The sequence below is a fragment of the Typha angustifolia genome, chromosome 13 (assembly GCF_048772165.1).
Source record: "Typha angustifolia cultivar Huaian chromosome 13, ASM4877216v1, whole genome shotgun sequence".
In the NCBI taxonomy this organism is placed as follows: Eukaryota; Viridiplantae; Streptophyta; class Magnoliopsida; order Poales; family Typhaceae; genus Typha; species Typha angustifolia.
The window spans coordinates 6,045,611-6,073,506 of record NC_133251.1 but is presented as its reverse complement, the minus strand read 5'-3'; the positions used below and the strand labels follow the sequence as shown (position 1 = coordinate 6,073,506).

Here is a 27,896-nt window from a genome sequence, read left to right as displayed (position 1 = left end):
TAATAATTTTTACTAGGGATAGAAATCTGTCGTATTTACATTAAAAATTGATGTTGTATAAATTATCCATATACTTTAGATTTAATTACACTTGCATCCTCCAAACTATAATTTAATATCGCAATGTCCTCGTAGAATTTAAGAAGCAAATGATAGCAAATTTAAAAATAAAAAAACAATCCTAACAAACCTATATTTCTTATTTATCATCACAAGCTTGTCATTAATGATTCATTGACTTGCTTTGAAGTTATTCTTACATTAATTACTAGCACAAAGATATCAATATTCTAATTCACTTGCAATTATCTTCAAACAACATCATCTTTCTTAATTAAGCCAATGATTTGTGCCTCCCATTGCATTCTTAGCTTATTTGTCTTCCCATAGTGCAAATCCTTAAACATAGCTCCAGATCTAAAGTCCATGCAATTTACCTTACAACATTCATTCCAGAAAAACATTAGGCACAAATGAACTTAGATAACACTCTTCATAATATAACATGAATACAAGAAGATCTCTGATATATTTTAATGAAAAAATAAAATTCATTATCTTGAATTATCTATGAGGATATTGAATGATAAACGAAACCAAATCTTCTTGACATTTTTAGCTACAGAAATCTTATAAATTAGGTATTAAGTAGCAAAGATGTTTTACCCTAAAAATTTATCAGAATAAATATATATAGAAGATGGCTTCGTAAATAAAACCTAGCAACTTTTAGAAAAGCTCCAAATCTACTTAAGATTTATCAATCCAAATCGTAATTGCAGTTAGATCAAACAGGAGACAAATGAAGATTAGGTTATCACATGGTATCAAATCAAAGGTGAGTCTTTAATGAGCTCTTTATTAACTCATCAACTATTCTGAAAGCTTAAGCTATTAGATAATAGTGGGTTTTATATTTTTTTTATTCTAACACTCTCCTCACTTTTATGATAAGATATTTTGATATGCCCAAGAACTGGGTTTGATTTAAATAGTGGAGGTCTTATATTTTTACATATGTGTCTATTAGAATTTGAACTCAAATATCCGCCCTGATGTTATATTAATTCACCAACTACTCTAAAAGCTTAAGCTGTTAGATAACGGTAATTTTAATATTTTATATTCTAACACTCTCTAGTCTCAAGTGTGATAAGTTCTGAGAGGGTGAAAGAGTGAGTTGGATACAAATGAGTTGAAGAGATGGATCGAAGGATAAGGAAAGGTTTGATCATATACGTACATCAGATTGATTGCACCGAAGATATAGGTGTTGTCAAAAGCATAGTTGTGAGCTAGGTGGCCCAATCAATTCATATCATCTCCCATTAATGGTCAAAGGTAAAATGAATATATTAGATTTATCTTAAATCCTAGCTAATATAACTTTAGTATTATATCATATGACGGGAGCAACGCATTTGTGAGGGCACATGGGCGATGCATACAAATATGATCATTTGGCCCACGCGAATTAGGGTCGGCCTAGCCCAATTTAAACTCGCCCAACTTTGACCGAGTTAAGCTCGACCAAACCCTATTTAGGCCCGACTCAAGTCTAAAATGGGTAGACGATCCAAGTCTTTACCTATGGGACCAATTTGAAAGTCTTGTTACATTGCATAAAAGCCCACGCATGGGCTGGTGAACAATGAAGATACAGTCCTATAATAACTAGGCCCAATAGATAAAAAATTAGAAAACTAGGCCCAACAAATTTTTACTTTTAAAAATAGTCCCTCTAGAAAAAAAAAATTAAAATTGAAAAGTACTAGTTCCTAGAAAAACACACACACACACACACACACACACACATATTCTCATTTTTACTCTTTTATCTTTTAAACAGTAATAACAACTAATTTAAAGGTGTAATTTTTTAATTTTAGTTTTAATTTAGAAGTTAGTTTAGAGGCTGACCCGAAGCCAGTTCTCTAACGGGCTAAATTAAGGATAATCGGGTGGACTATTTCAGATAGGCCACCCGGCCCTCAAATGATTCACAGACGAGCTGGCAAATAGAGCGCACCGCCCGATCTGCCGGGCGGAACTCGATGATCACCTCTGGGTGGGTGGCTAGACCTGTTCAAAGTATTTGTCTAAAGAGGAGAGAGAGAGAGAGAGAGAGAGCGAGCCCCGATTTGCTCCACGGATCTCGAGGCGCGGCTAATCTCCAAGATCCCAATCCGTGCATTGCCGTCTTGTTTGCACACCTCTCCTGGAATTCTCCGCCATTGCTCGCAGATTCAGGGTCGCCACAAGAATCGCTTCGTTTGTTCGATTAGTAAGTGGTGCATGCGATTGATTGTCGAGATCTTTCTTCCCTCTTTTAGTTCGATTTCATCGTTGTTTCAATTGGATCGGAAGAATATTCCCGATTTCAGGTTTTGAATAAGTGGCGGAAGAATATTCTTTGCCGACTTGTCGGTTCTTTTTGGCCGAAAATTTCTTTTTTTTTTTTTGTTTTGGTCCCGTCCCGTCCCCACTTTTCCGTTGGTTTGGAAGATTGTGGGTTGAAATCCGAAAGGATGGCGTTTGTTAAGTTCTAAGTAGTTTTTACTTATCTTATTAATGATTATTTTCTAGTATTGTGATGTGGAGTTATATATTTGTTGTCTCCTATAAAGTTAGAAACTTTGATGATCTAAGAGATGCTTCATTTATATATCATCTATGATGCTTCGATCATTTGAGTCACAAATAAAGGAAATGCTGTCTTTCTTGTTTTGCACATTAAAAAATGGAGGCTGTATATGGTTTCAAGAGTCTCGTTTTGCATTAATGTTTGCTAATCATTGTTGGGCCACTTCCTAAACCTTATTGTATCATGTGAAGATCTATTCTGCTTCTTAACTTTTTCTATCTGCCTTATTTTAAAAAAAAAAATGTACTTGTTTCTTTCTTCTATTGCATTGTTCTTTCTTGGTCTTCTTCTTGGTTTGGCATGTTGATGATTCTATACTAAAATCTTCCTTATTATTGACCATTTCCTTGTGTTATGTCATCTTATTTGGCATTTTTTTTTATTTAGTAGCACTTAGTGAAGATGACGAGGCTGTTAGGATGAGTTTATGCATATTTTGGCAAACTTTCTTAAATTTTGGATGGGTTAGCTATTTCACCAATCAATGCAACTTTTCGTCCTTCTTGGGTTCCATAGTTGTTGAACTAGTAAAGTAGCTCCAAGAACCAAATCTTGGTTCCCTCTTTTCTCCCTCCCAGCTATAAAACCATGATGCAACTTGAAAATTTGGAACTAGGTAAGAAGCATGATTTTTTGCTTTGGAGTGTTGACTAAACTGACTTACGGTTTGTCTTGTGTTTACTCTCGTTATACTTTTGATTAGTATTCACTCATGTTAAATGTGAACCATGGGCTCTAATATGATATTCCAAATTGTGCCCAATAGATAAATTTTCATTAAACCGTACATTCATCAACTACATTATCCTCATTATACCTCCATGGTTTTGCCAACCCTTGACAGATAGGAGTTACAATTGGCAAAGATGCGGGCTTTGCCTACACCTAACCCAGCCCGTCACTTCTTATTCTGTAAAGTTGACATCTTTTTTGCCAGACTGATGATCCAGTAGTCATTTGACCGGCTATGGAAAGAAAAAGCTAGCACGTAAGAACTAGATCCAATCCAAATAAGAGGCCTTACCATCCCGGTTAAGGAATGATGATATGTTGAATCTTTTATAAAATACTTTCTATTAAGTGTTCTTGAAAATGATTTGTTAATGTTACACCACTTTTCTGGTCTTTGAGCTTGCTTTGTGGTTCATGCATCTAAATACTAAAGGCCTTATTTGCTCTGAGATTAAGGAAAAATCTAGAGTAGCTATTCTAGAATTTACTCGTAAAATTTTACCTCTAATCTAGAGTAGGATATTCTAGTATTTGTTTGTATCTAGAATAGTGGTGTAATAATTATCTTTAATATGACATAAAGTTAGATAGAAGTACAAATAATAAATTGACTCAAATACTCTAATTTGACCTATAAATTTAAATTAAAGTGTTGTCATTTCTTGTAGTATGCAACACATACTTGAGTAATAATGAGATCAGTGGGTGGTTGGAGAGAGGAGGTAAGTGGAAAAATTGACTGGATACTTTTGGTTTGTATAATGAGATAGGTGGATGGTAAGATAGAGGAGAGATAATTTTTTAAAGAACTTTAGGCAAATCAAGGATAAAATTATAATCAGGTTTATGTGTGGAATAATTTGAATAGTATTTCTAATCTACAATAGTGTTCCCTAATCTAGAATAGGAAAAAAGATAATATAGAAACAAATAGGGGCAAAGTGTTCCCTAGTATTTAAGCCAACCCAACAAATTTGTGTATGATCTATTCTTATATTATGTGATAAGGTAAACTATAAATAGCACCTCTCCTTAATTCTTGTGTAGTAGATAAAGTGAGTATAAGTCTGTCTAAAAAAAAAAATAGGAACAAAACTTGCCAAGCTTCCCAATGATAGTAATTGAAGAATATTCAACAGTTAATACTATATCGAACATTTCTTTATTTGTGCTGTTTGACCATATTTGTTTGGATGGAACCTAAAGGGATCACCTTAAACAACCAGTAACTCGTGTGTTCTTAGTTTTAGTATAGTGAAAGGCGGCTAGGGGGTGACGAGTGGTCAAGCCACCGCCTAATGCCTAGGAGGAAGATGGGTGCCAAAACACCAAGGTGATTGGGTCTGGCATTTTTAATATATAAAAAATTAAACATAATTATATATGACATATCATATCATAACTATAACGATGGTTGTGCCGAAGGCACGTGCCTTACTACCCCGGCATGGCATGTGCTGGTATGCACGAAGCGTGCCAACCGACATGCCCTCAGCACAGCCCTACATGCAATTGGCATGCATTCAACATATTTTTAATAAAAAAATTAAAATATTTGAAAATATTTTTGGGTCTTTGGCACGTCAATCTTTAGTTTTTGATTTGAATATATGTATTACGACCTACATTATAGTCTTTTATCTTTATATTATTTTTGTAAATGACCTATATTATTAAAAAGATAACAAAAGTCAAATATAAATATTATTCAACACATAATATGATTAACTACAATTATTACAACTTGTATTAATAATTGAACACTCCATAATATAATTGAACACATAATATTAATTGATAATAGTTCAATAATTAAAATTAATATCTAGTTGAATGTAGAATGATGGGGAGGATTAAACAGTTCATTTGCAAGTACAAAAAAATATAAGAATATTGCATTAAATACTGTTGATAATTTTTAACCATATTAATGTTGATGACTTCATTTGTTGATACAAGAATAATACTGAAGTTGTTTAATGATGATCGATGGAAATAAGAAACTTTTTAAAAAAAATAAGCTCCACATCGGCACGGGTTGGCATGGCTTGGCACATGAGGAGGCCTATTTTGGTCAAAAACTCTTGCAAACATTCTGAGTTGCACTTGAACAACTCAAGCCTATTTCTAATAGCTTAATAATTGATTTAAATTATTGGCCAATTCGATGGCATACATCTTTTTTAAGCTTCAATTACAAATAAACTAAATCTCAATTGCAAAATAGGCCTTTCTTATTATTATCAAGTCCTATTCCATTTTGTTCCTCAATCTGAAGCGGGAGAATGCGATGGAAAACCCGTGAGCTCTCACAAAGCCTATTCCTCTCCCTCCTCTCTCTCCTTCACTTCCTTGCTAATGTCATAAGTTCCTAGCTTTGCCAACACCTCCTCACTTCCATTTTAGTGAGAGAAGGCAATAAGAAACCCTAGAAGGGGATCTTTTCTCCACACCCTCGCACAACCCTGACCTCCTCATTGATGCACGAGCCCGCCCTCTAGATATCAGTGTCCACTGCTTGTCGTCCACTATTGAGAAAGGAGAGAACTCGAGAGAGGAGAGGATTTAGGGTAGCTGAGTTTTTTTTTTCTTCTTTTCAGTTTTAACCAACACCAAGTCGGCCCACCAAGCTTGCCAAGCGCCAAATTGACTAGCAAAGCCCAATTATGTTGTTCTGCCCACCAAAGCCGTTTTTCAATATCATGCTTAGTTTGCCTCTTCTTGCTACTGCTTGGCTCCCGAATGATCACAGGCAAATGCAACATGTTCAATGGATTTATAGGGTTCAGTCATTTTATTATACTGAATTCTAACAGATAGGACCTTCTTTTGGGGGTCTAGATATGAGTTAAATATGCCAAATTGATCATCTTAGCAGTTTTAGAAGCTTGAATTATGTATAGAATTTACGGTAGCAAGTCTTCAGATTGGCCTATTCTTCACAATTAACATATCTATTGTAACAGACTTCATCAAACTATGAAATTTATAATCTATTGGAAAACATATTTCTGAAATCTCATTGTTGAAACTCAGAAATGTTCACCTCTTTGTAGTGGCAAAGCCAGGATATAAGGGGCCAAAATATTATATTTTGTAGGCCACATCAAAATCATTACTAAATCATAATCAATAAAAATATATTAAAAAAATAGAATAAAAATACAAAGAACCATATAGTAATATGTAATATCTGACAAAATATATTAGTAAAAAATTAATTATAAAAATAGAAATATAAAACAGGTATGTCAAGTTTAAGACTAAAATTATAGCACAACATTAAAGAAAAGAAAAAGAATCAAGTAAAATTTCATTACTAAATATTTTAACTCGAAGCATAATATTAACACATTAACATTATCCAACAGCAAAAGGAGACAAACTTTAGGAACTTGATAATTTAGCATACCTTAAATTCAAGTATAAGAATGTGCATGATTCGTGGTTCTCCTTATCTGATAACTATAAAACTTCATACAAAACAATTAGTTAATCTTTTGAACTTGATCTCTTCTAGTTTACACTAGAGGTCACCCTTGAAAATACCTAACTAAAATACATAAAATGCTTATCAACAATAACTACTTGCAGTGAGTGCAAATGTGCAATATGGAAGAGCTACATGATATGTTTTATCATGGGCTCTTAACCACTTGCATCTTTATCTTTGCAATGCTTTGAGGTCTCCTCCTCAATTATTTTGGATTATTAGGATTTGAGTTTTAGACATAATAAAAAGTGCATGTGAGAGAAGATGTGAGTGAAGGGAAAGGCCAAGAAAACTTATATAGTTATAGCTTTGCTTACATAGAAAATCTAGTTCAAACCTCATAATTTTATATATATTATATAAGGTAGGTATATCTTTTAGAAACCTACTTTTTAGAAGACTTGTGAGACAAGACAAATATCTCTATCTCTATTGGGATTCAAAACGTTTAAAATATTATAAATCAACTATTTTATTTCACATAAAATGAATATTGATATCTTCATAGGGGGGCAACCTAACTCCACCACATGACTAATTAGGTCTGCTAAACAAAGTTTCAAATTTAAGGAGGCAAGCCCCCCAGCCCCACCCAAAGATCTTACTGGCTCCATCTCTGCATGTTGGAATCAGTCAATACCGATTCATGCATAATATTTTGATCTCTTGACCTGAGAAGTAAGTCACAGCAAACTACATTTTTTGTTGATTTTTTTTATGATTTAGCTCTTCACCCCTTTTTACTGCTGAGAGGACCTGATTTCTGCATGGCAGACTATATGTCTTTGCAGTTTTCATATTGACATTAGTTTGCACTAGCCTGTGTATCCATACATTAATAGACCTGTTTAATTTTTTGAAGTTCAAAGAATCTTATTGGGCCGCACTTGTCTGATAAGGCATGCAATGAGCTATTTTTATCTGATTTTTATGTTTGCCTGCATTGGTTTTTCTGCTCTATAAGTCTACACTCTAGATTTACTATTTCAGGGGATCCTTTTAGCTTCAGGGAATCCCTCCTTATTAGCTGTTATGGAATCTTAAATTATGAGAACAGGTACAGAACCTTGAATGAGATGCTGTCAAATCTAGGAGATGATCTACCCAACACTAAGAAGGATACCTTTAAATCTCCACGACCTTCAAAAAAGAGCCGCAAAATGTCATTCGATATTGCTGAGGTTGATACAGAGGAGAATGATCATTGTTCAACTGAAAATGCATCCAACCAGCTGGTAATTTATAACCCTGATACATGCGATAAGGGTCAAGAAGCAATTGCAGTTACGGGGCGCATAGAGAATGATGGTTTATCCTTTCAGAGTTTCATACCCCCAAATTCATCCAACCGAGTTTTGCCTTCTATTGGAGCATTCACTGTACAATGTGCCACATGTTTTAAATGGAGGCTTATTCCAACAAAAGAGAAGTATGAAGAAATACGTGCAAATATTCTGCAAAATCATTTTGTATGTGAACAAGCCCGTGAATGGCGTTCCGACATATCATGTGAAGATCCAGAAGATATATCTCAAGATGGCAGTAGGCTCTGGGCGATTGATAAACCTAACATTGCTCAACCCCCTCCTGGTTGGGAAAGGTTACTCAGAATCAGAGGTGAAGGGAGCAGCAAATTTGCTGACGTGTATGTCTTCTATTCTTCTATTCTTCTTTTCTCTATGCTTTACTTTTCAGATTTAGCTGGCTATTCCTGCATCAAAAGAATTTTCTCCTTTGGTTGATTGGCAATTTCTTTAAAAATTCCATGCAAGAGCTGAGACAGATGTAAGATATAGGGAGAGGAAGCCACCCATCTTTTTCTCTAAGCAAGGAATTGATTCAGCCTTAATAACAAGTAAAGAGCATTGCTACCATAATATAAGAAACTTTAACATATAAACAAGATTAAACAAATATCATTCTGTGTGAAGGAATGGCGACTTGGAAATATGATCAAAAGGTGATGATTTCTAGCATTAAGGAATATAATTCTTCACTTATGTTTTAAGTTATTAAGAAAATACGGAGTTATGGACAATAAATTTAAAATAATTACCTCCAGTCTCCAGACAATAGATAAGACTCATAAGAGTATGTTCAACCCCTTCAAACTGAACCAAAATGATAATATAAAATAGGGATTGATGTTTATTCCACTGACAGATTATTTCACCATTCTATTACTTGATTTACTTAATTATAGTCTATATTCCACTCGTCCATATCTGTATTCTTTGCTTCTTCAAAAGTCTAGTACTTTTTGCTCATTTGAGATATTGCTGCAGTTCTTCACATGTTCAGTAATTGGTGATACTAGATGAAATTCATTTTGTAGGTTTACTGATGGAACTCGTTATTCGATTAGTAGCTTGCCAATTAAGTTAAAATTTAGAATCAACTTTTTTGCTGAATGATTATTATTCCTAAGATGGATCTTTTGGAATATGATTTGGTCCTCTATATGTATGAACGATGTCAAAAGATAGTGTGTTTCTTATATGACTTAATTGTAGTAGTATGAGAATTTAGGAGAATTATACTTTTTGTGGTGTTAGTGTTATATATGTTTAGGCTGTATGATATTACATAACCAATTATTGTATTGTCACTGTTATAGTTTAACATGGCTTTCTGGATTTTGGGCTGCATATCAATTGGTCGTACATGCTATTGTTTATGTTAGATAGTTTTTTTTTTCATTTTCATTTGCTCTCTGAACTGTAGCAAATTGTTCTTTCCCTTGTCAACTGTTTCTAATGCTTTGATGCCTTTTGTCCACTACTTGAGTTTTTTAATTATTGGATAGAATTAAATTCTACAAGTGTATAATCTAGAAACTAAGCATTCCAACAGACATTTTATTCCTCATCAATTTTGCAAATAGATAATTATGAATTGCTTCCCATTATGGGGGAAAAGAGAGCACAGGAACAAAATTTTGGGTTCAGGAACTAGTAATCATGCTTTTTTGCTTTCTATTAACTTGAACAAAGGTTTGTCAGTAATTAAAGTATTAGAGTCCTCATCTTTATGATATTAATTCTTTTCTTATTAATTCCAGAATAGTTTTCACTCCCATTGAACCAGGAATATATTCAGCTGACTATGATTTCTTGCAAACTCTTCTGCCACATTGTTACTTTCTTCCTTCCTTTCTACTTGGCCAAAGACTTTTCAAAATTAGGAAACTGGCATCCTGGTAATTGCTGGCAAATGCTAAAACAAGGATGTATGTTGATACGAGCTTCTGTGCTAATGGGTATCTTATTTCTTTCAGGTATTATGTTTCTCCAACTGGGAAGAAACTAAGGTCCATGGTTGAAATTCAAAGGTACGCCAGTAATTGTATTGATTGATACTTTTTCCTTTTTTCGTGGGAAAAATATATTTTACCCACTTGATGTTTGGCTAAATTTCAGCATGCCCCCTGAACTTCTATTTGTGATACTAACCTGCCTGTGGTTCTAACATATTTGCACTACCTAACAACCGTTAGTTCTAATATAAACATACAAATATTCCCTTTTAGTTAAGTAATAATTTGATTTTTTTTTAATGAAAATTTAAAAGTCTCAAATCTCTCTCATTTCTAAGGTTTGGATTGCAAAGTGCAAACATCTCATAAAGAAAGAAAGATAACAACAAAAATGTCAATAGTTTGACAGTCTTAACGGAAAATTGCCCTCATCATTATCTTTGGATAAAAAAAGATACCGGTTGCACATGAGTCAAAACTGCAATGGGGCTGTGTCACAAATGAAAGTCCAAGGAGTTGGCTGACTTTTTATCAAACTTCAAGGGGGTAAGATTTATTTCTTTTTATTTTAATTTGGTTTTTGATTTTAGCCTAAGGTGCTATTGGAGACTAAAATTCTATCTTGTGACAAGCAGAATTTGAGCTGAACATTACCTTGCTTGAATTTGTCTCTATGAGCTTGTATACATGAATGAAGTGTTATATGTGATCAAGCCTTACATTTGTTACATCTGTACTTGTGATAACTAGCCATTAACAAGAAGTCTCCAGTTTTTTTTATCTTGCAGTTGTATCTGAGATTGAGTATAATCTTGTAACTGGTTTAATCTTAACCTTGTTTTTTAATTCTGCAGGTATTTGGTTGATAGCCCGGAGCACATTAGACAAGATGTCGATCTATCTCAATTTTCATTTCAGATTCCTAGACCCCTCCAAGAGAACTACGTGAGGAAACGTGTTCCTCGTGTTAACAATCCTAGTGATGGTGCTGATTTAGGAGTCTCAAGGCCTCTTGAACTTGAGGATGGTATGTATAAGCATTGAAAGTCGTACATTTTATGATTATTTCGAAATCTTCTTATCATATTTTATCCATGAACTAGCAGTGTCAGCAACTTCGAAGATGAGATTATATGGTCTAAAGGAGGTCCCACATTAGTTTCACAATATGATATCTTTTTGGAGCCTCTCATTTTCTTTTAACAGAATTACCCTTCATCCTTTGAGGGTTGAAAGCTATTTTTGATAAGGATGAACCTACTTTAAAAGATGCTGGCATTTATTTTTTAGGGAAATTTGCATTTATTGCCCTACATTTTCATATAGTTACTGTTTACACCTTATATTTTTCAATATTTGTAAATCACATCTTGTGTTTTGTTTTGCAAACATTTTGTGGGTTAGGTTAACACTAACACCATTTGGGTACATGGCATAGAAAATGAATATTCTGTTAAGGCCAACATGTTTATCCTCTAAAATGACTAAATGCCCTTGTCTGCCTCTTCTAGGGCAAAATAATATTTATTTGGCCAAAATCCAAAAGCTAGAAGAGGGAGAAAATGTTGTCACAGAGGGGGCAACAAGGACCCTCATCGGAAAGCAGTGTCAGCGAGAGGTCCATTATGAATGAGGAAACCAAGTGTTGTGCAGAAGGAGGTGAACCTTAGATGAGAAGTTAGGTTTAGGCTGGGTAAGATTCGGTAAGGGTATTTTAGTAATGCCCTTATTGTGGTTAACTTTACCTAGGTGTCTAGTTGAGTTCAATTAATGAATCTAACAACAAGGTGTGTTATGTAAATATTTGTAAAATGCATGGTGCGATTTGCAAATATTAAAAATATAGGATGTAAATTGGAAATACATGAAAAGATAAGGTATTAAATAACTTTTTATTTTTTATTTTTAATATGTATTGTTTCATTTACCACGAGATTACCTCGTGATCGATGAAATTTTGCATTATCTTTGCATCAAGGTAACATAATTGTCCATCAAAACTAGTTGTACATTCAGGCTGAGTTGTAAATTCCTAGGGCAAAGTGTCATAGGTGAACGGTTTTGCATCTTTAAGTAAAGATTAGGGTTTGCAGAAGGCTGGATCGATGCGGGAAACCAGGGTCCCAATTTGAATGGACCACTATTGGGTACTGATACCTGATTATTGTAGCAATCAAATCTATAGAATTGAGATTTATGTTGACTAATTGTGATTTATACTGTATTTCATTTTCTCACTATTGTTCAGCAGACTATATTCAATTATTTACATTGCATTATCTTTGCTTAATGCCCTGGTTTTACAATGTCCTACTTGCTGCAGTGAATCCTCTATCTTGGGCTGGCCCTCCTTCAAGCCGGGAACTTTATAGTGGTTCAACAGATTCTGCTACTCCTCCAGCTGAGGCCCAGTTTAACCGAATGCCAACTGAAACATCAACAAGACCATCAAAGAAGAAAGCAATAAGAACACCCATCAAAAAGAGCAGCAATCCTGTGGCCGATCAGCCAAAGATAGAGGCAGAAGATGCTCAACCATCCTCCAACATTTCCTCCTCCAACATTTAGCGTGTTATCTCCTGCTCTTCTCTTGGTTGCTGCCTTATGTACATTTTGTGGGCCTTCTGATAGACAAGAGCAACAGTTGGTGATGGTTATGAGTCAGAGGGATCCTCCTTTTCTTGTAAGCTTGACTATGCCATGCACCAAGTTATAGCACAGATATAGCAACAGATGTGGGTGTCATTACAACAAAAAAAAAAAAAGTAAAAAAAAATAAAAAAAAAGTAAAAAAAAATAAAAAAGAAGAAGTTATTTTATGGTTTCTGGAGTTGCATGTTTGTGATGCTCTCTGTTGACCATGGTTGGCTGGTGGAAGTTTTGGTTGAGCCGGTGGAGGACGGGGACGATAGAAAGACTGGATGAGGATGCCAGAGCAGGATTAGATAGTGAGCTTGACAATGAGGGAGGAGGTGGTGGTGGTGGGATTTTGGATTAGTTAGTGGGTTTCATTATATAGACTAAAAGAAATGTGTGAATGGTGTATGATAGTCATTTCTACAACTTCTGTTTTGATAATTTTGAGAAGTTGAGGAGTCAGGTTACAAGGTAAAAACAAACATCAACATTGTGAAAATGGTGTTATAATGTAATCTTCAGTTATTTCACTTCAGAATTTCAAGATGTTTGTTCCTGTGATTTATTTTTTTTGGCAGTAAAGAGTGTTCATTGCATAATGATCACCCCAATTTGGGGGCTCACAGAAGATCTTTGGACCTCTCTACTAGTTCCCAGGGATTGTTTCTATTGGCAAAGAAAGTATCATCTTTTCAAGTAAAGCAATAATCTTCCAAATGATACCTTTTTCAGTGTATCATTTCATTCCTTTTCACCCCAGTAAAATGTTTAAACAGTCGTAAATTTGACTAAGTAAACATGTGTTTTCGACCAATCTACTATTTCTGATTTAAAAAAAAAAACTATTATTATGTTATAAATTTCAAACTATTCATTAAACTACTGCGAAAAAGAGTGATGTTTAGAGAGCGAGTAATAAATCAATTTTTGAGACGGCGATTTATAATAATATATATCTTAGAGGAAAAGCGGTTATTAAAAAAGGAAGAGTTACCATCTCAAAAATAGAAGTGTCCTAAAAAGTAAAGAAGATACTGATGAAAAGAATGACTGTGAGATGGGTGTTCGACCGAGGAGGAGAATTTTAATAAATATTTTTTTTTTCCTACAAGGAGTAATTTTCCTAATAAGTTTACACGATAAAAAGCAGAAGTTTTAATACATATTTTGTAAATTATAACAAAAAATATGTTCCTAAGATAAGGTGGGTTAATGGATGGACGGCGATTGATGGTGATGACGGTGTTTGATTGAGTAGGAGATTAAAAAGATAAAGATGATGATGAAAGTGATAGATATGATTAAAAGGGAATATGATGGAGGAGTGAAGGCCGGCCCCTAAGGGTTTAGAGAGATATGATAGTTGAAAAGAAGTCGAGACTTCAGCATAAAAGAATGAGAAGGAAGGAGTTTTGAGAGAGATGAGAGGTAGAAGAAGAGACAAGCTCAATAATTTTTTTAATAAAGTTCTACATTATGCTGCTCACCGTTTATATGAAGACTAATTCTAATTGTCTTAGAACTAATTAAGCTCTAAACTAAATGAATAATCAAAATAATCCTAATCGGATTGAAATTGACGTTCGGGCATTCGGACATTCAAACACTATTTGTGAGGGCGTTCCAATGCCTCGACGACATCATAAAATTGGAGTGTTGGGAAGTTATTGGTGGGGTGTTCGACCACACGAACTTGAATCTAGAAGTCCTCCAAAAATAGTGACAATTAAACCTAGATAAGTGAGTTTGACCTAACAAACCCAATCTTCTCCTTGAGGTGACATAGGTAGGAATAGTAAATCCGATAAAAAACTCAAAGAAAACATATACATATATTAACCAGGTGGAGTGACAACAGGATCCGTTAACACCAAAATTTAGTTCGAGTAACCGGGTCTTGTCACAACCGGATCCGCTAACGGTCCTAGGTATAACATGCCGCTCTCGTTCTATATCAATCTAATTCAAATTGTTAGAAAGAAAAAGAAAGAAAAAGGAAGAAAATATCTATTATACTTCTTCTTCTAGGGTTTTGTAAACCCCCCGGCCTCTCGCCGGCTTCCTTCTCGTCGTTGTCTATCTCGGTAAGCGAATTCCCTCAAACCCCTATTCTTCTCTTCTCCTTCTGGACCGCCATTTCTAAAACCCTAGCCTAGAAGCAAAGCGAAATGCTTGGGTTTGTCCTCCATTTGTTTTGAATCCTTGTTGTTTTCGGAAGGCAATTCAGAAAGCTTTCTTCAGTTTGTTCTTAATCGATGCGCAGCTAAATCCGAGTTTTGTTTTAGCTCATGAAGCTTAGGTTTGAATAGCTCGTCTTTATCTCGTTAAAGAACGAAAGACAATTTATGGCGTAGGTTCTGCTTCTGAATTGCTTGCTTTTCCCCAAGTTGCATTTCTGGAGTGCAGTAGTTAGAGTAGATGTATTTTAAATGTGTAACACACTGTTAGAATTTCAGTGAATGTTTTACTTCCAGTTTTGGCTTCTGAATTTTCCTGAATTTGTAATTTAGGGCTAAAATTGCGAGCTTTGGAGCTGTAGATAGCTGCCAAGTCATTCTTGGATTCGAAGATGGATGAAAAGGTAAATCCAGCGAAGAGGAAGTTAGCGGAGAAAGATTCAGAGAGCAAACCAGTAATCTCTAGTGGGATGTTGGAATCTGAATCTGTTCTCAAACGTAGGAATCTTTCTCGCACATGCATCCATGAAGTTGCTGTCCCGAACGGATATACTTCCTCCAAGGAGGAGGCCATCCATGGAACTCTTTCTAACCCTGTCTTTAATGGTGAGATGGCTAAGACCTACCCTTTTGAGTTGGATCCATTCCAGCGTGTTTCTGTGGCCTGTCTGGAGAGAAATGAGTCTGTCTTGGTGTCTGCACACACTTCAGCGGGTAAAACTGCTGTTGCTGAATATGCCATCGCGATGTCCTTCAAAGAGAAGCAGCGAGTCATCTATACCTCTCCTTTAAAGGCCCTGAGCAATCAGAAATATAGGGAACTAAGTCAGGAGTTTTCTGATGTGGGACTGATGACTGGTGATGTCACCCTGTCACCCAATGCCAGTTGCTTGGTGATGACCACAGAAATTTTAAGAGGGATGCTATATAGGGGTTCTGAGGTGTTAAAGGAAGTTGCATGGGTTATATTTGATGAGATTCACTACATGAAAGATCGTGAGAGAGGAGTTGTATGGGAAGAAAGTATAATATTCTTGCCTCCGGCAATTAAGATGGTCTTTCTTTCTGCTACTATGTCGAATGCTACTGAGTTTGCCGAATGGATCTGTTATTTGCACAAACAGCCTTGTCATGTGGTATACACTGACTTCAGACCTACACCACTACAACACTATGTCTTCCCTATTGGTGGATCTGGTTTATACCTTGTAGTTGATGAGAATGAACAGTTTAAAGAGGAGAATTTTATCAAACTGCAAGATACATTCACCAAGCAAAAGAGCCACACAGATGGGAATAGGTTTGGTGGTGCTAAATCTAGTGGTCGGATTGCAAAGGGTGGATCTGCTTCTGCAGGCTCGGACATCTACAAAATTGTCAAGGTAATTTATTCTTTTCATCTTTGGACATGTTATACCATAGCTTTCTTTTGTAACATTCTACATGTGTGGCTGCAGTATTTTAAAATTTTGAAAACACTAGTGACTACAATTTAGTAATTTTAATGTTATTCTTTCATTCTCTACATCTTTTATATGTTTTATAATTCAAGCTACTCTTTGGGCTTCTCATATTTCTAACCAGAAAACAATTTTATTGGGAGTTGTGTGAAACATTCATCAGGTGATATTGACTAATTTAATTGTCAGATTTTGTTTAAGCAATTTTTTTTGATCTGGATATCATTCACTAATTCCTAATCATGGGGCTTTTAAAAGACACATTACCAAGGTATTAGTGGATCTCTCTCCACCCAAATATTAAATAAGAAATATTTGCCTAATTTGGCTTGGATTTAGTCATATGATGTCAAAGAGAGAACAAGTGCTTCACAGCCAACTTCCGATGGAGTCTTACTTTAGTAAACCTGTAAGCAACAGTTGCTGGAACGGTTTTTTCTTTCTTGAATTTATTTATTTTATTGAGTGCTTTAAAGTTTGTACTGTATATAGTAGGTTGTTGGATATTTTTAGAAGTTAGAAAGAAAGCTATCAGATTTTCAGCGCGACCTCTGATATTTATAAAGAATAAGTCTGAAGAGAAACTTCATGTGTCAATAATTTTTTATGGTAGTTTGGCTGAAGAGGAGTTCATATCTGATTCATGGTGTTGTAGTTCTTCTTTACTTTGGGGCACAAATTTATCATTTCAGGCTTACATAATAATACAGGATTTGCCATATCTTGGTGGAGCTTCTCTTCCAGGCCATTATTTTTTTTCGACAAAAGACCAAAGCCCTGTTTCATTGAAACAATAACCCCATTTCATTATTTACAATGCTAAACAGTTTAATCAATTTTAAAAGCTGCAAGCATAAATTCATCCTAATATGGAAACCTGTGCAGATGATTATGGAGCGGAAATTTCAACCAGTGATAATTTTCAGCTTTAGCAGAAGGGAATGTGAGCAACATGCTATGTCAATGGCAAAACTTGATTTTAATTCACAGGAGGAGAAAGATATTGTTGAACAGGTTTTCCGTAGTGCCGTTCTCTGCTTGAACGAAGACGATAGGACTTTACCTGCGATAGAGTTAATGTTGCCACTTCTTCAGCGAGGCATTGCAGTGCACCATTCTGGACTTCTTCCAATAATCAAGGAATTGGTGGAGCTTCTCTTCCAGGAAGGCCTTGTAAAAGCCCTCTTTGCTACTGAAACTGTAATTCTTTACCCTTCCATGGCATTCATTCTTTCCACTCTGATTATCTCTTTCATCATATTATAATGAACCTGCTTTTCATCTAGAGTAAACATAGCCTTACTGAAAACCATGAGCATTAATAGATTGCTTGATCATGTAAACTATGATTCACCTATATGCTAGATGTACTCTATTTTTCTGCACAAGTATTGATTAATATTCCATATTTTTTAAATTCTTAAACATCTGCAGTTTGCTATGGGATTAAATATGCCTGCCAAGACAGTTGTTTTCACATCTGTTAAGAAATGGGATGGTGATACCAATCGCTATATCGGATCTGGAGAATATATCCAGGTAATCTCAGGCACCATATAAATACTTTTACATATACAGGAAGGAGAAGAGAGGAAATAATAGAAAAGAAGAGACTGAAAAATTAACAAGGTTCAACAGAGATGTCTAACAAATTCATTGCATGACTAGTCATTTGTATCTTGCAAGATTTTGTTTCTTACAATCATTCTGATGTCTACCTTATGTACGATAAGTAGATGAGTGGAAGAGCAGGTCGGCGTGGCAAAGATGAGCGTGGCATTTGTGTTATAATGATTGATGAAAAGGTATCAGATTGTATACCTCTTTTCTTAATTCTATTTCACTATTTTATTTTCTTCATCAGAATAGCTGTGATAATAACAAGAGTTTGAAGTTTTATCTTTGTGTTGGATATTTGGAGGATAAGAGTAAAAGAAAAGATAATCTATGAATGATTTATTTCAAATATAAATGAGCGAGCATAAATAAAATTGGCAAATCTAGAGGTTTGTCATATCATAGAATGTTCATGTATCATATTTAGTATATTAAAAAGATGTGCATAAAGTTGCTTTTTTTTATGTTAGAAAACAAGGTAGGTTTTCATTCTAAGCTTAATCTCATTGATCACCCAACCTCTATTAAATAAGAGGTGTCCTAGAGCTATACAAGGTAAGCATAAACCTATACATAGATCAATTAGCATAAAGCTAAACAAGAAAAGTAGATCAATCCGCATAAATCTATACTAGGAAAGTAGATCAATCAGCATAAATCTATACACAGAAAGTAGGTCCATCTGCATATCTACATTTAGGAGAATATATTTGTCAACCATCTATTTCCTATGAAACACGGACACTTCAAATAGCATACCGTGTCCGTGTCCGACACTCGTCGGACACTCATTGAACACGTGTCGGATACTTCTACGACATATCTTATATTTAAAAAATTATAGAATAAATTCGGACACTCCTTAAACACTTTTAGACACTCTTGAGAAATTTTTTAGACATAAGATTTATCATATAATATAAAAGTTGATAATATAAATTATCGATTTTAGGAAATTCCTGCATATGCTATAGAAATATAATGCAACAATCACAAGTTAGTACATACAAGAAAATTAATATTAATGCAAATTATTGTAAAATCACAGATTCGCCTATGCCATCCACTGTAGTTAAGTAATGGTAGTTAGTTATTTATTCTCAGGTAGTTAGATATTTATTCTTATAATATAGAATTTTATTATCACATATTAGCATTATCATTTTTGGCTTTGTAGTATTGTATACGTTTTGTTTTTCTTTCATGAATAATTTATGCATGCTTGTGTATTTATACTATAAGTTTAGAAAAATATTTCTTTAAACATATCGATAATATATATAATGCTTTTATTTATTTATTTTGTCGTGTCCTAAACGTATTGTGTCCTGTTTTTTTAAGATTTGTCGTATCCCCGTATCCGTATCGTGTCGTATCCGTGTCCCGTATCCGTATCTGTGCTTCTTAGTCTATTTCCTAATATAGAAGATAACATATTCGATGACACCCTCCCTCAAAGTGATTCTGGGAGATCAACCAGCAGTAATTTGTCAAGAGCTGGTCCGATTGCCGAGTCAAGGCTTTAGTAAGGATATCAACAACTTGGAAATCAGTAGAGACATAGGGAAGTGAAATAGTATGCCAATCATAAGCCGCGTGAATAGAATGACAATCGACCTCAATGTGCTTACTATGCTCACAGTAAATAGGATTTGCTGCAATATAAATAACACTTGTGTTATCTGCATGAGTAGGATCCAATAGTTGAAAGCCAAGTTCAGCAAGAAGACCCTTAAGCCAAACAATCTCAGCGCACACAACAGACATAGCTCGGTATTCAACTTCAATTGAAGACTTGGATACAACATTTTGTTTCTTAGCCTTCCAAGAAATCATAACACTACCTAGAAACATACACCAGCCAGTTGTAGAGCAGCATTAGGACAACCTGCCCAATCACATCACAATAAGCAATCAAGTTCAAGAAAGAACTTGATGGAAAGTTGGTCTCTCAAAGTTCCTCGTGTCATAGATGGTAGATGAACATTTCAGCACCTCCGATGTTCTAGAATCATCCTCAGTTGAAGTTCTAGCACTCGGACATATGAATAAGCTCTCTTCACACAACAATGGAAAATATGCTTTGTGAGAGAACTAGAGAATTCTCTTAAGTTGAAAATAGAAATTTCTTTGAGTTCTTTATTGGATGGATCTGCCCTCTAACCTTCTACCTTTGGTTTAGCCTCACCGGTGTGCTGCAAGTTGTAGTCAGAACTTGACTAGCACTCGGACTTGAATACTTCCCACAATTTGATAGAAAGCTTTAAGTAAGGGTTTTTTGGAAATGATGGATGCCTTTGATTTGCCTCGAGATCCTTTATATAAAGGTGAGGAAGGACTTTACTTCGTATCAGGAGAAATCGTCAAAACATGTGTGGGTCAGTTTAGGTAAAATTAGAAATGTAGGGTGTAAACTTTAAAAATCAATAATACTTGGTATGCAAAAATATAAACTTCCCAAAGTACTACAACACAAATCTAGTTATTACTTTTGCTCCGTATATTAACATAGCAGTGCTTTTGGTGATGATCTTGAGTGCCTATTTTAAGTGAAAGTTTAAACATTAGTGCTTTTAAAGAGGATGTGCATATGTTTGTGGTTCTTTCTTTGTGTGCGTTGGATAGTTAAAAGTTATCTTAGTATTGCATATTTCAGAAGCAAGTTCTCATGGCTCATCACATTTTTTTTTTCAGATGGAAATGAATATTCTCAAGGATATGGTTTTAGGTAGGCCTGCTCCTTTAGTGAGTACTTTTAGACTAAGTTACTACTCTATCTTGAATTTAATGAGCCGAGCCGAGGGTCAATTTACTGCTGAGTACGTCATCAGAAATTCATTCCACCAATTTCAGTTTGAGAAGGTTGATTTACATATCTTAGTAAAAATTGTTCTTTTCCCTAGATATTGTACAATTCTATTTAGACTAATTTGTTTTCTTGATTCAGGCATTGCCTTGTATGGGAGAAAAAATTTCAAAGTTGGAGCAAGAAGCTGCTTCCCTTGATTCTTCTGGCGAGGTACTTATTGAAGTTTGGAAGCAAATGTTAACTGTTACCATGCAATGAACTAAATATTCTAAGTTATAGGCTGAACTTGCTGAATATCACAAACTGGCGCTTGATATAGCTCACCTTGAAAAGCGTATCATGTCTGAGATGATAAGGCCAGAGCGAGTTTTGCTATACTTGGTACCTGGTAGGCTGGTAAGCCATCATCATGTTCTTTTGGTTTTTTTTTTTGTTGTTGTAATTTTTCTAACTTACTTTCACATTGTTTATACTAGCTTTGTTGCATATCAGACTATGGACTATTAATCATCCATTTTATATAATATGTCCGGTGTTATAATCACTCTATCCTTTTTGGCTATTTAACTTTAAAGGTGAAAATTCTTTGTTTTTCCATAATGTTATTAGTTCTACTGTTCATATTTATGTTCCATTAAGGTGACTTCCATGTTTCTTTTTTGTTTTTTTCTGTTTCTTTTCTATGAAAGACTTTGGTGTTTATGGAAGCTCAAAATGTTGTGGTAATGGAGCTTTATATTGAAGCAATTTTTTTCTCTAAATCATACCAACTGCTCCAGGTTAAAGTACGAGATGGTGGAACTGACTGGGGATGGGGAGTTGTTGTAAATGTTGTTAAAAAGCCCCCTGCAGCATTGGGTGCTGTGCCCTCTTCTCTGGCAGCTTCTCGCAGTAGCAATTACATCGTGGACACGCTGCTTCATTGTTCTCTTGTTTTAAGTGAGAACGGTTCACGTCCGAAGCCATGCCCACCTCGTCCAGGAGAGAAGGGCGAAATGCATGTGGTGAGTTGAAGCTCATGGGCGAACAGTTTTATCGGGTCAGTTTATGTCAAGTTTTAGCTTGATAGTTCAACAAACCTATATATGATAAATGTTCAACTTCATATTACTAATGAGTTCTGGAACTATCACAGGTCCCTGTGCCATTGCCTCTACTCTGTGGGCTTAGCAGCATCAGAATTGCAATCCCTTCTGATCTTCGACCAGCAGAAGCTAGACAAACGGTACTTCTTGCAGTGCAAGAGCTAGAAAAGCGTTATCCCCAAGGACTTCCAAAGCTTCACCCATTGAAAGTATGCTTCACATTTTTTAAGGAACTTTTGTTTTGTGGTTTTTTGACTTTTTCTGAGCTTTGTGTTTATACTATTTTGTGATGATTACCAGCTGGAAAAAGAACCCAACTGGAAAAAAGAACTACTAGAAAAAGATCATATTACCATCCAAAATTTTAGATTTTTTTTAAATTGTGTGATCCAATACTTCTAATCATCAATATTTCCATTAGGATATGGGCATTGAAGAACCAGAATTTGTTGACTTAGTTCGTCAAGTCGAAGAACTTGAGCAGAAATTTTGTGCTCATCCACAGCATAAGGTTTCCCATCTACTTCCCATTTGCTTGTAGTTGATGTGATTTTGTTCTGTACTGGTGAATAATGTGATACGTGTTGCATATTTTGTCAGTCTGGTCAAAGTGAGCAGCAATTGAAGTGGTACCAGAGAAAAGCTGAGTTGAGTCATGAAATCCAGCAATTGAAGACAAAAATGCGGGACTCACAGGTAGTGAGTATGCTTGATGGATAGCTGCTATGATGTCTGTCCTCTACAATCAGAACTATTGATTTGCCTTTTCTTTATGTAGTTACAAAAATTTCGCGATGAACTAAAAAATCGTTCACGAGTTCTAAAGATGCTTGGTCATATTGATGCCGATAGTGTTGTCCAATTAAAAGGACGAGCTGCCTGCTTTATAGACACAGGGGATGAACTGCTTGTCACTGAGCTGATGTTTAATGGTGCTCTTTCTATTCCCTCGCTTTGTTTCATTTCTGCATTTATTCTTATTTTTATTCTAAACAGGGTCTAAACATTTGGTGATTAGGTACATTTAATGATCTTGATCATCATCAAGTTGCTGCTCTTGCTAGCTGTTTTATTCCTTGTGATAAATCAAATGAGCAAATACACTTGAGAACTGAGCTTGCAAAACCTCTGCAACAACTTCAGGATGCTGCTAGAAAAATTGCAGAGGTTGGTTTCTTTGGTTCTCTTTTTGCATTTCTGTAAAGTTTTATGGGCTTGTGTTAAGAAATGCAAATTTTTTTTCCTTTTGCTCATTTCAGGTGCAACGTCAATGTAAGCTGGACATTAATGTGGACGAATATGTGGAGTCAACTATTAGGCCCTACTTAATGGATGTAATATATTGTTGGTCAAAGGTTGGTTTGTTTTTCTACTAAAGATCAGTAATCAGATCAAGAAAATAAAGATATCGAACCTTCAAACATTTTGGTTTTCTCCACTATTAAGCATCTTAGTTCTACTCACTAAAGAGAAAAATAATGTGAAAATTAATGAACTTCTTGTTAGCATTGAAAAACTAGCTTGCTAGCACTGAAAATGTAGCTTAATAATATTTTAGAATTTTGAGTAATGGTATTATTCTTTTCTTATGATTTGTTATATGCTTGCATTATTTGCTTTATTTGTAGTTGTAGCTGTAGAGAAAAAAAAGTCATGTATCTTGTTCTTGTTATGATTCGACCACGTGAGTTAAGTTAGTTGAGTCGGTTTAGTTAGGTCGAGTCAAATTGAGTTAGTTAAATTAAATTTATTGGTTTGAAGTTTAAATAAAATGGATAATCCGCATGTGAATCGATCAGTTAGGATTTTACTCCTATAAATAGGAGTGGCCATTTGTTGATTATTATCGTTGAATAAATTTAGCCAAATATTTCTTATTTTCTTTATATTTAATATAATCATTAGATTGTCTTTATCTTCCTATGAGTAGATTATAGTCGTAGAACCTCCAAAGGTTTTAAACTTTAGTCACCATCCTCCATCACGAGTTATTTTACTATACGGTCGTCCATCATCATCCTTGGTCGTTTGCCACTTTCCAACAATTGTTGTAATATCGGATATTAGCGATCTGTCCCATTTTGACCTTTCTCCACTATTTTATTTTTATTTTTTCATCCTGACTTTTAATTTATGTGAAGTCAAAACCATTAGAACCCTAATTTCCGAGGCTACCACCATAAAAATTATCATAATTTTCTTACGTCCAGATCTGGTACGTAACAATCCTTTTTATCTTGTTTTCCCGAGCAGGTATCTTTTTGAGGCACTAGTATTTCTTATAATCATCTGATCACTAGCTGTCATCCAATATAAAAAGCCTGCGATTTACATACCTTAAATTCCATTGATATGCTGCAGTTTGTGTGATATTTATTCCAATTTCCACAGTCGTTTTGACTGTTCTAGTTTTTCCCATACAGGGGGCATCATTTGCTGAGGTAATTGAAATGACAGATATTTTTGAAGGGAGCATTATACGTCTTGCAAGACGATTAGATGAATTTTTGAATCAGGTAATATCTATATTGCTTTTCTTGTCCTGTTACCTTTTTTTCTTTTTTGTTAAATTGTCTGTTTTAGTATTCATGCTTGGCCTATTTTTTTTGTGTTAGTGATCTTATTCTCCCGGTCCTTGTTTAATTCTAGATAATAGGTCTCCCTTTATTGATGTGCCCTCTTAACTGTAAAATTCTTTGATCTAGAACCTTTCCTGTTATATTGTTGGTGAAGAGATTATCAAAGCAAGAGATTCACGTTTTCAGTATATAATGTACTACTTTGTGATAGAGCTTGAGCTGCGCTCCCTTTCTATTGTGAGCTGGATCAAGCCTGGCTGAGTTTAGGAAAGGTAAACATTCTCTAGTGTGGGAGTGAGGACATAGCCACTCACACCATTTAACTAAGATTTCTGCTGTGAGTGAAGAAAAGATACAAAGCCATAGATGAGAGAAGAATTCCTGATATTGGCCAAAACACCGCGCTGCTAAGGTAGAATTGAGTATATTATTGCTGCTGCTTGGAATCAATGGTGGTCCATTCCTTGACATCCATGCTTGTGTTGGCTTTATGTTGATGTCCTCCGTTATTGTCTATCATGTTGCAAAGCCATCAACTACTAATAAAAGCTTAAGCTGATAGGGAATGATGGTCTTATCCTTTTTAACACTCTTAACACATGTAAATACTTGACACCCTAGTTATGGCTTCATCAGATCAAGGTGCCCTTCTGATTCTGGCCTCTTATCATATGGTCTTTTTCTTTCCAACTTATGGTATGGTTTCATTAGTTGACAACCTTACTGTCTAACACATAATGTATTTGATGATTTTATCTGCTCCTGACATTGCAAAATTCTTTGGTTAGGTCAGTTGTCATCCTCAAGTTACAATTTACTCTGTACAATAACGAATTTTTATGATTAAAATGGAATTATATTGATAAGTTGGGTGCTTTCCCACTTTGAAGCATCTCGTAATCTAGGTAAGCGGCTACTAAGACAGCTTACATGTTCTAGTTGTAGTAGATTTTATCCTTTTTCTTAATATGATCTAACATCAATGGGATCTAATTTTTGTGAACAACTCGTCAGCTATATTGCATCTGATATCCTTCTCTGCAGATAAGTTCATGAAGTTTGCATTTATCCATGCTTTTAATGCTGTCCCTTTTTGTGTATCATCTTTGTGTCCTTTTAAGCATCCATCTACTTAAATATCCATTAACATATTGAAAGTAATGGAAAAGGAAATAGAAACCTCCCTTTTCTAGTTATTATCTTTATAATTTAATTGCCTTTGTCAGCTTGAAATGTGATAATATCTAATGCTTATATTCTTATTCTACAAGTGACTATGACTCCATCATCTAGAGACGAGCACTTTGATCATGATTAAGTAGTGGCCAATTGCGAATTTGATGGGTCATAGAAACTAGTGTGCAAATAGGTGCACATGTTATTATATTACTATGACAACTTGACCAGATATATACACACCTACACACTTACGTACATATGTATATTGTCATGGATCTTTATCCTTAGTTTTAAATTGTATAATTTGCATGAAGGATCAACAAACATGGAAGAGTGTTTAATTTATATAGAGCCAGCTACACATCATACAAATTTCAGATCCTTCAGCTTTGCCAAAACCCAATTATGATTAGAAGAAAGTCTTTCATGCATGATGGATGCTATTGAGGAGTACAAAGATTCAATTTGCTGTGATTCCATATTCCTTCGAATGCTCCAAATATTTACTGCAATTGATTGATTTTGTAATGCCATGGTGTAGCTGCGATCTGCTGCGGAGGCTGTTGGAGAGGTTGATCTTGAGAAGAAATTTGAGGAGGCTAGTGGAAGTCTCCGACGAGGAATAATGTTTGCCAACTCTTTGTACTTGTGAGAGTAACAGATCATTGGTTCCTTGTCCATATGCTAATGTAAAAGAAATGCTGGTTGAGCACTCTGATCCTAACCACAAAGCTCGCCAGTGTCAGCTTGCCAGATGCCCTGCTTCATTTGGCCTAATATGTGTCATCTTTTAGGATGAATTGTTGTAGAACTTTTGTTATTCGATTCCTCTTCCCTAGAGTTCTCCTTGTTTTCAATTTATAGGCCCTTTGTAATTTGTACATGAGCTAGTGAGCTACTAAATGAATGAATTGTTTAGCTGTTGTCTCTTATAAGTTTCGGATAAACAGTTGAGATGTCGTGTTCTTTTGGCAAAATTATCATGCATCTTGCCGTTTTATAAACTGCTGAATAGTTCATCGTTTTATTAGCTAGCGTTTTTATATTTTGGCATAACGAGTGTTTTGGGATATCAGATTCGCTGTGGTTACAAAGGCTTAAGAAAGAATAAAAAATAACTAAGGGCAAAAGTTGACGACTCCAAGTGATTAGAGTCTGTTATTGCAACACTTTGGAAAAGAGATGATAAATTAAAAGAATTCAATATTATATTTTTGAGGTAGTATAGTTGCAAACCACTTATTAACATTCCAAAATCCATAGTCTGAGAGGTATACTAACCATATCAACCAATACATTTAAAACAGTGGGATTCTCTGAATGTAAAACTTGAAGGGTAGTAGGATGATTTGTAGAAGGAAGCAAGTGATATGGAATGTTCAGCCTGCAAATGCAACTTCATGGATCAAATACAGTACATTGCAAGGAATGAGGAACAAACACCATATGCATGAAACTTCTGCATCAACAAACATGCTTATTAGTTTGGTAAAAACAGATCAATCAAAGAAGTTGAACAAAATAGTAATGGTCAACAAAGAACAATAGAGACTACAATCACCTGTTGTTTGATTTTGAGTGCAGGAAAGAAAAACATCAGCTAAAGCATATTTCAACCATTCATCATACAATTGCTGTGTACATGATGGATGGATTGCAATTATCTGGTGTGTGCAGTGCACACCATCTTGAGATGGCACAAATAATGCTTCTTAAAACAAATTACAGCATAACCAAGAGCCAAAAACAAATTACAGTAATTGTATCATTTACTTTGATCTCTCCTAATACAAGTTTCATCCATTCTTAGTTCCAACTCCAAAATCAATATTACTCTTCATACATGTCCAGCATCAAGGGTTTCTCGAAGGATCATATCTGAAGAACCCCAGATCGGCTCAATCCGTAGGAATTCCACAACAAGAACTCGAGCCGAGGGAAGGAATCAGAAGAACTTGATGTTGCCTCTGCAAGCTAGGGGGAGGTGGAAAAGGAGGAGGATAAGAATTTTTCCAACATACTAAAAAGAAAAATTTGATGAGTAAGGAAAGTTCTTAGCATGATAAACGGTAGTGTTACCCACCTTGTAGATTCGTCTCCAAAGGGAACGTGGGGGTGTTTGTGAGCAATGTAGCGCGCCGGCTATGGTGGAGGTTGCATGACAAGATGGAGGAGGGGTTGAGAGTGTTTTTTAGGCCATCAGAGGGAAGGAAGAAGAAGCTAGAGTG

At 35.2% G+C, this 27,896-nt stretch overlaps 2 protein-coding genes across 3 annotated transcripts; both read left to right on the top strand.

The window, feature by feature from the left end:
- Positions 1-1,970: 1,970 nt before the first annotated feature.
- Positions 1,971-13,407, top strand: LOC140773360 (methyl-CpG-binding domain-containing protein 2-like). 2 transcript variants are annotated; one of them, XM_073115863.1, is made up of 6 exons: positions 1,971-2,284; positions 7,927-8,514; positions 9,931-10,068; positions 10,147-10,200; positions 10,980-11,152; positions 12,449-13,407. In XM_073115863.1, the coding sequence occupies exons 2-6, from the start codon at positions 7,946-7,948 to the stop codon at positions 12,691-12,693; spliced, it is 1,179 nt and encodes a 392-aa protein (XP_072971964.1). In that variant the 5' UTR covers positions 1,971-2,284; positions 7,927-7,945; the 3' UTR covers positions 12,694-13,407. The 2 variants fall into 2 exon arrangements, with proteins under 2 accessions (XP_072971964.1, XP_072971965.1); XM_073115864.1 differs by lacking the exon at positions 9,931-10,068 and having other exon boundaries at positions 1,974-2,284; positions 12,449-13,386.
- A 1,334-nt stretch (positions 13,408-14,741) lies between these two features.
- On the top strand, positions 14,742-26,603 carry LOC140773764 (DExH-box ATP-dependent RNA helicase DExH10). The gene is made up of 17 exons (XM_073116485.1): positions 14,742-14,846; positions 15,273-16,321; positions 17,285-17,599; positions 17,834-17,938; positions 18,136-18,204; positions 20,711-20,878; positions 20,964-21,035; positions 21,105-21,221; positions 21,605-21,829; positions 21,961-22,119; positions 22,332-22,421; positions 22,511-22,606; positions 22,689-22,842; positions 22,929-23,077; positions 23,170-23,265; positions 24,334-24,426; positions 26,210-26,603. The coding sequence occupies exons 2-17, from the start codon at positions 15,332-15,334 to the stop codon at positions 26,318-26,320; spliced, it is 3,009 nt and encodes a 1,002-aa protein (XP_072972586.1). The 5' UTR covers positions 14,742-14,846; positions 15,273-15,331; the 3' UTR covers positions 26,321-26,603.
- Positions 26,604-27,896: the final 1,293 nt, after the last annotated feature.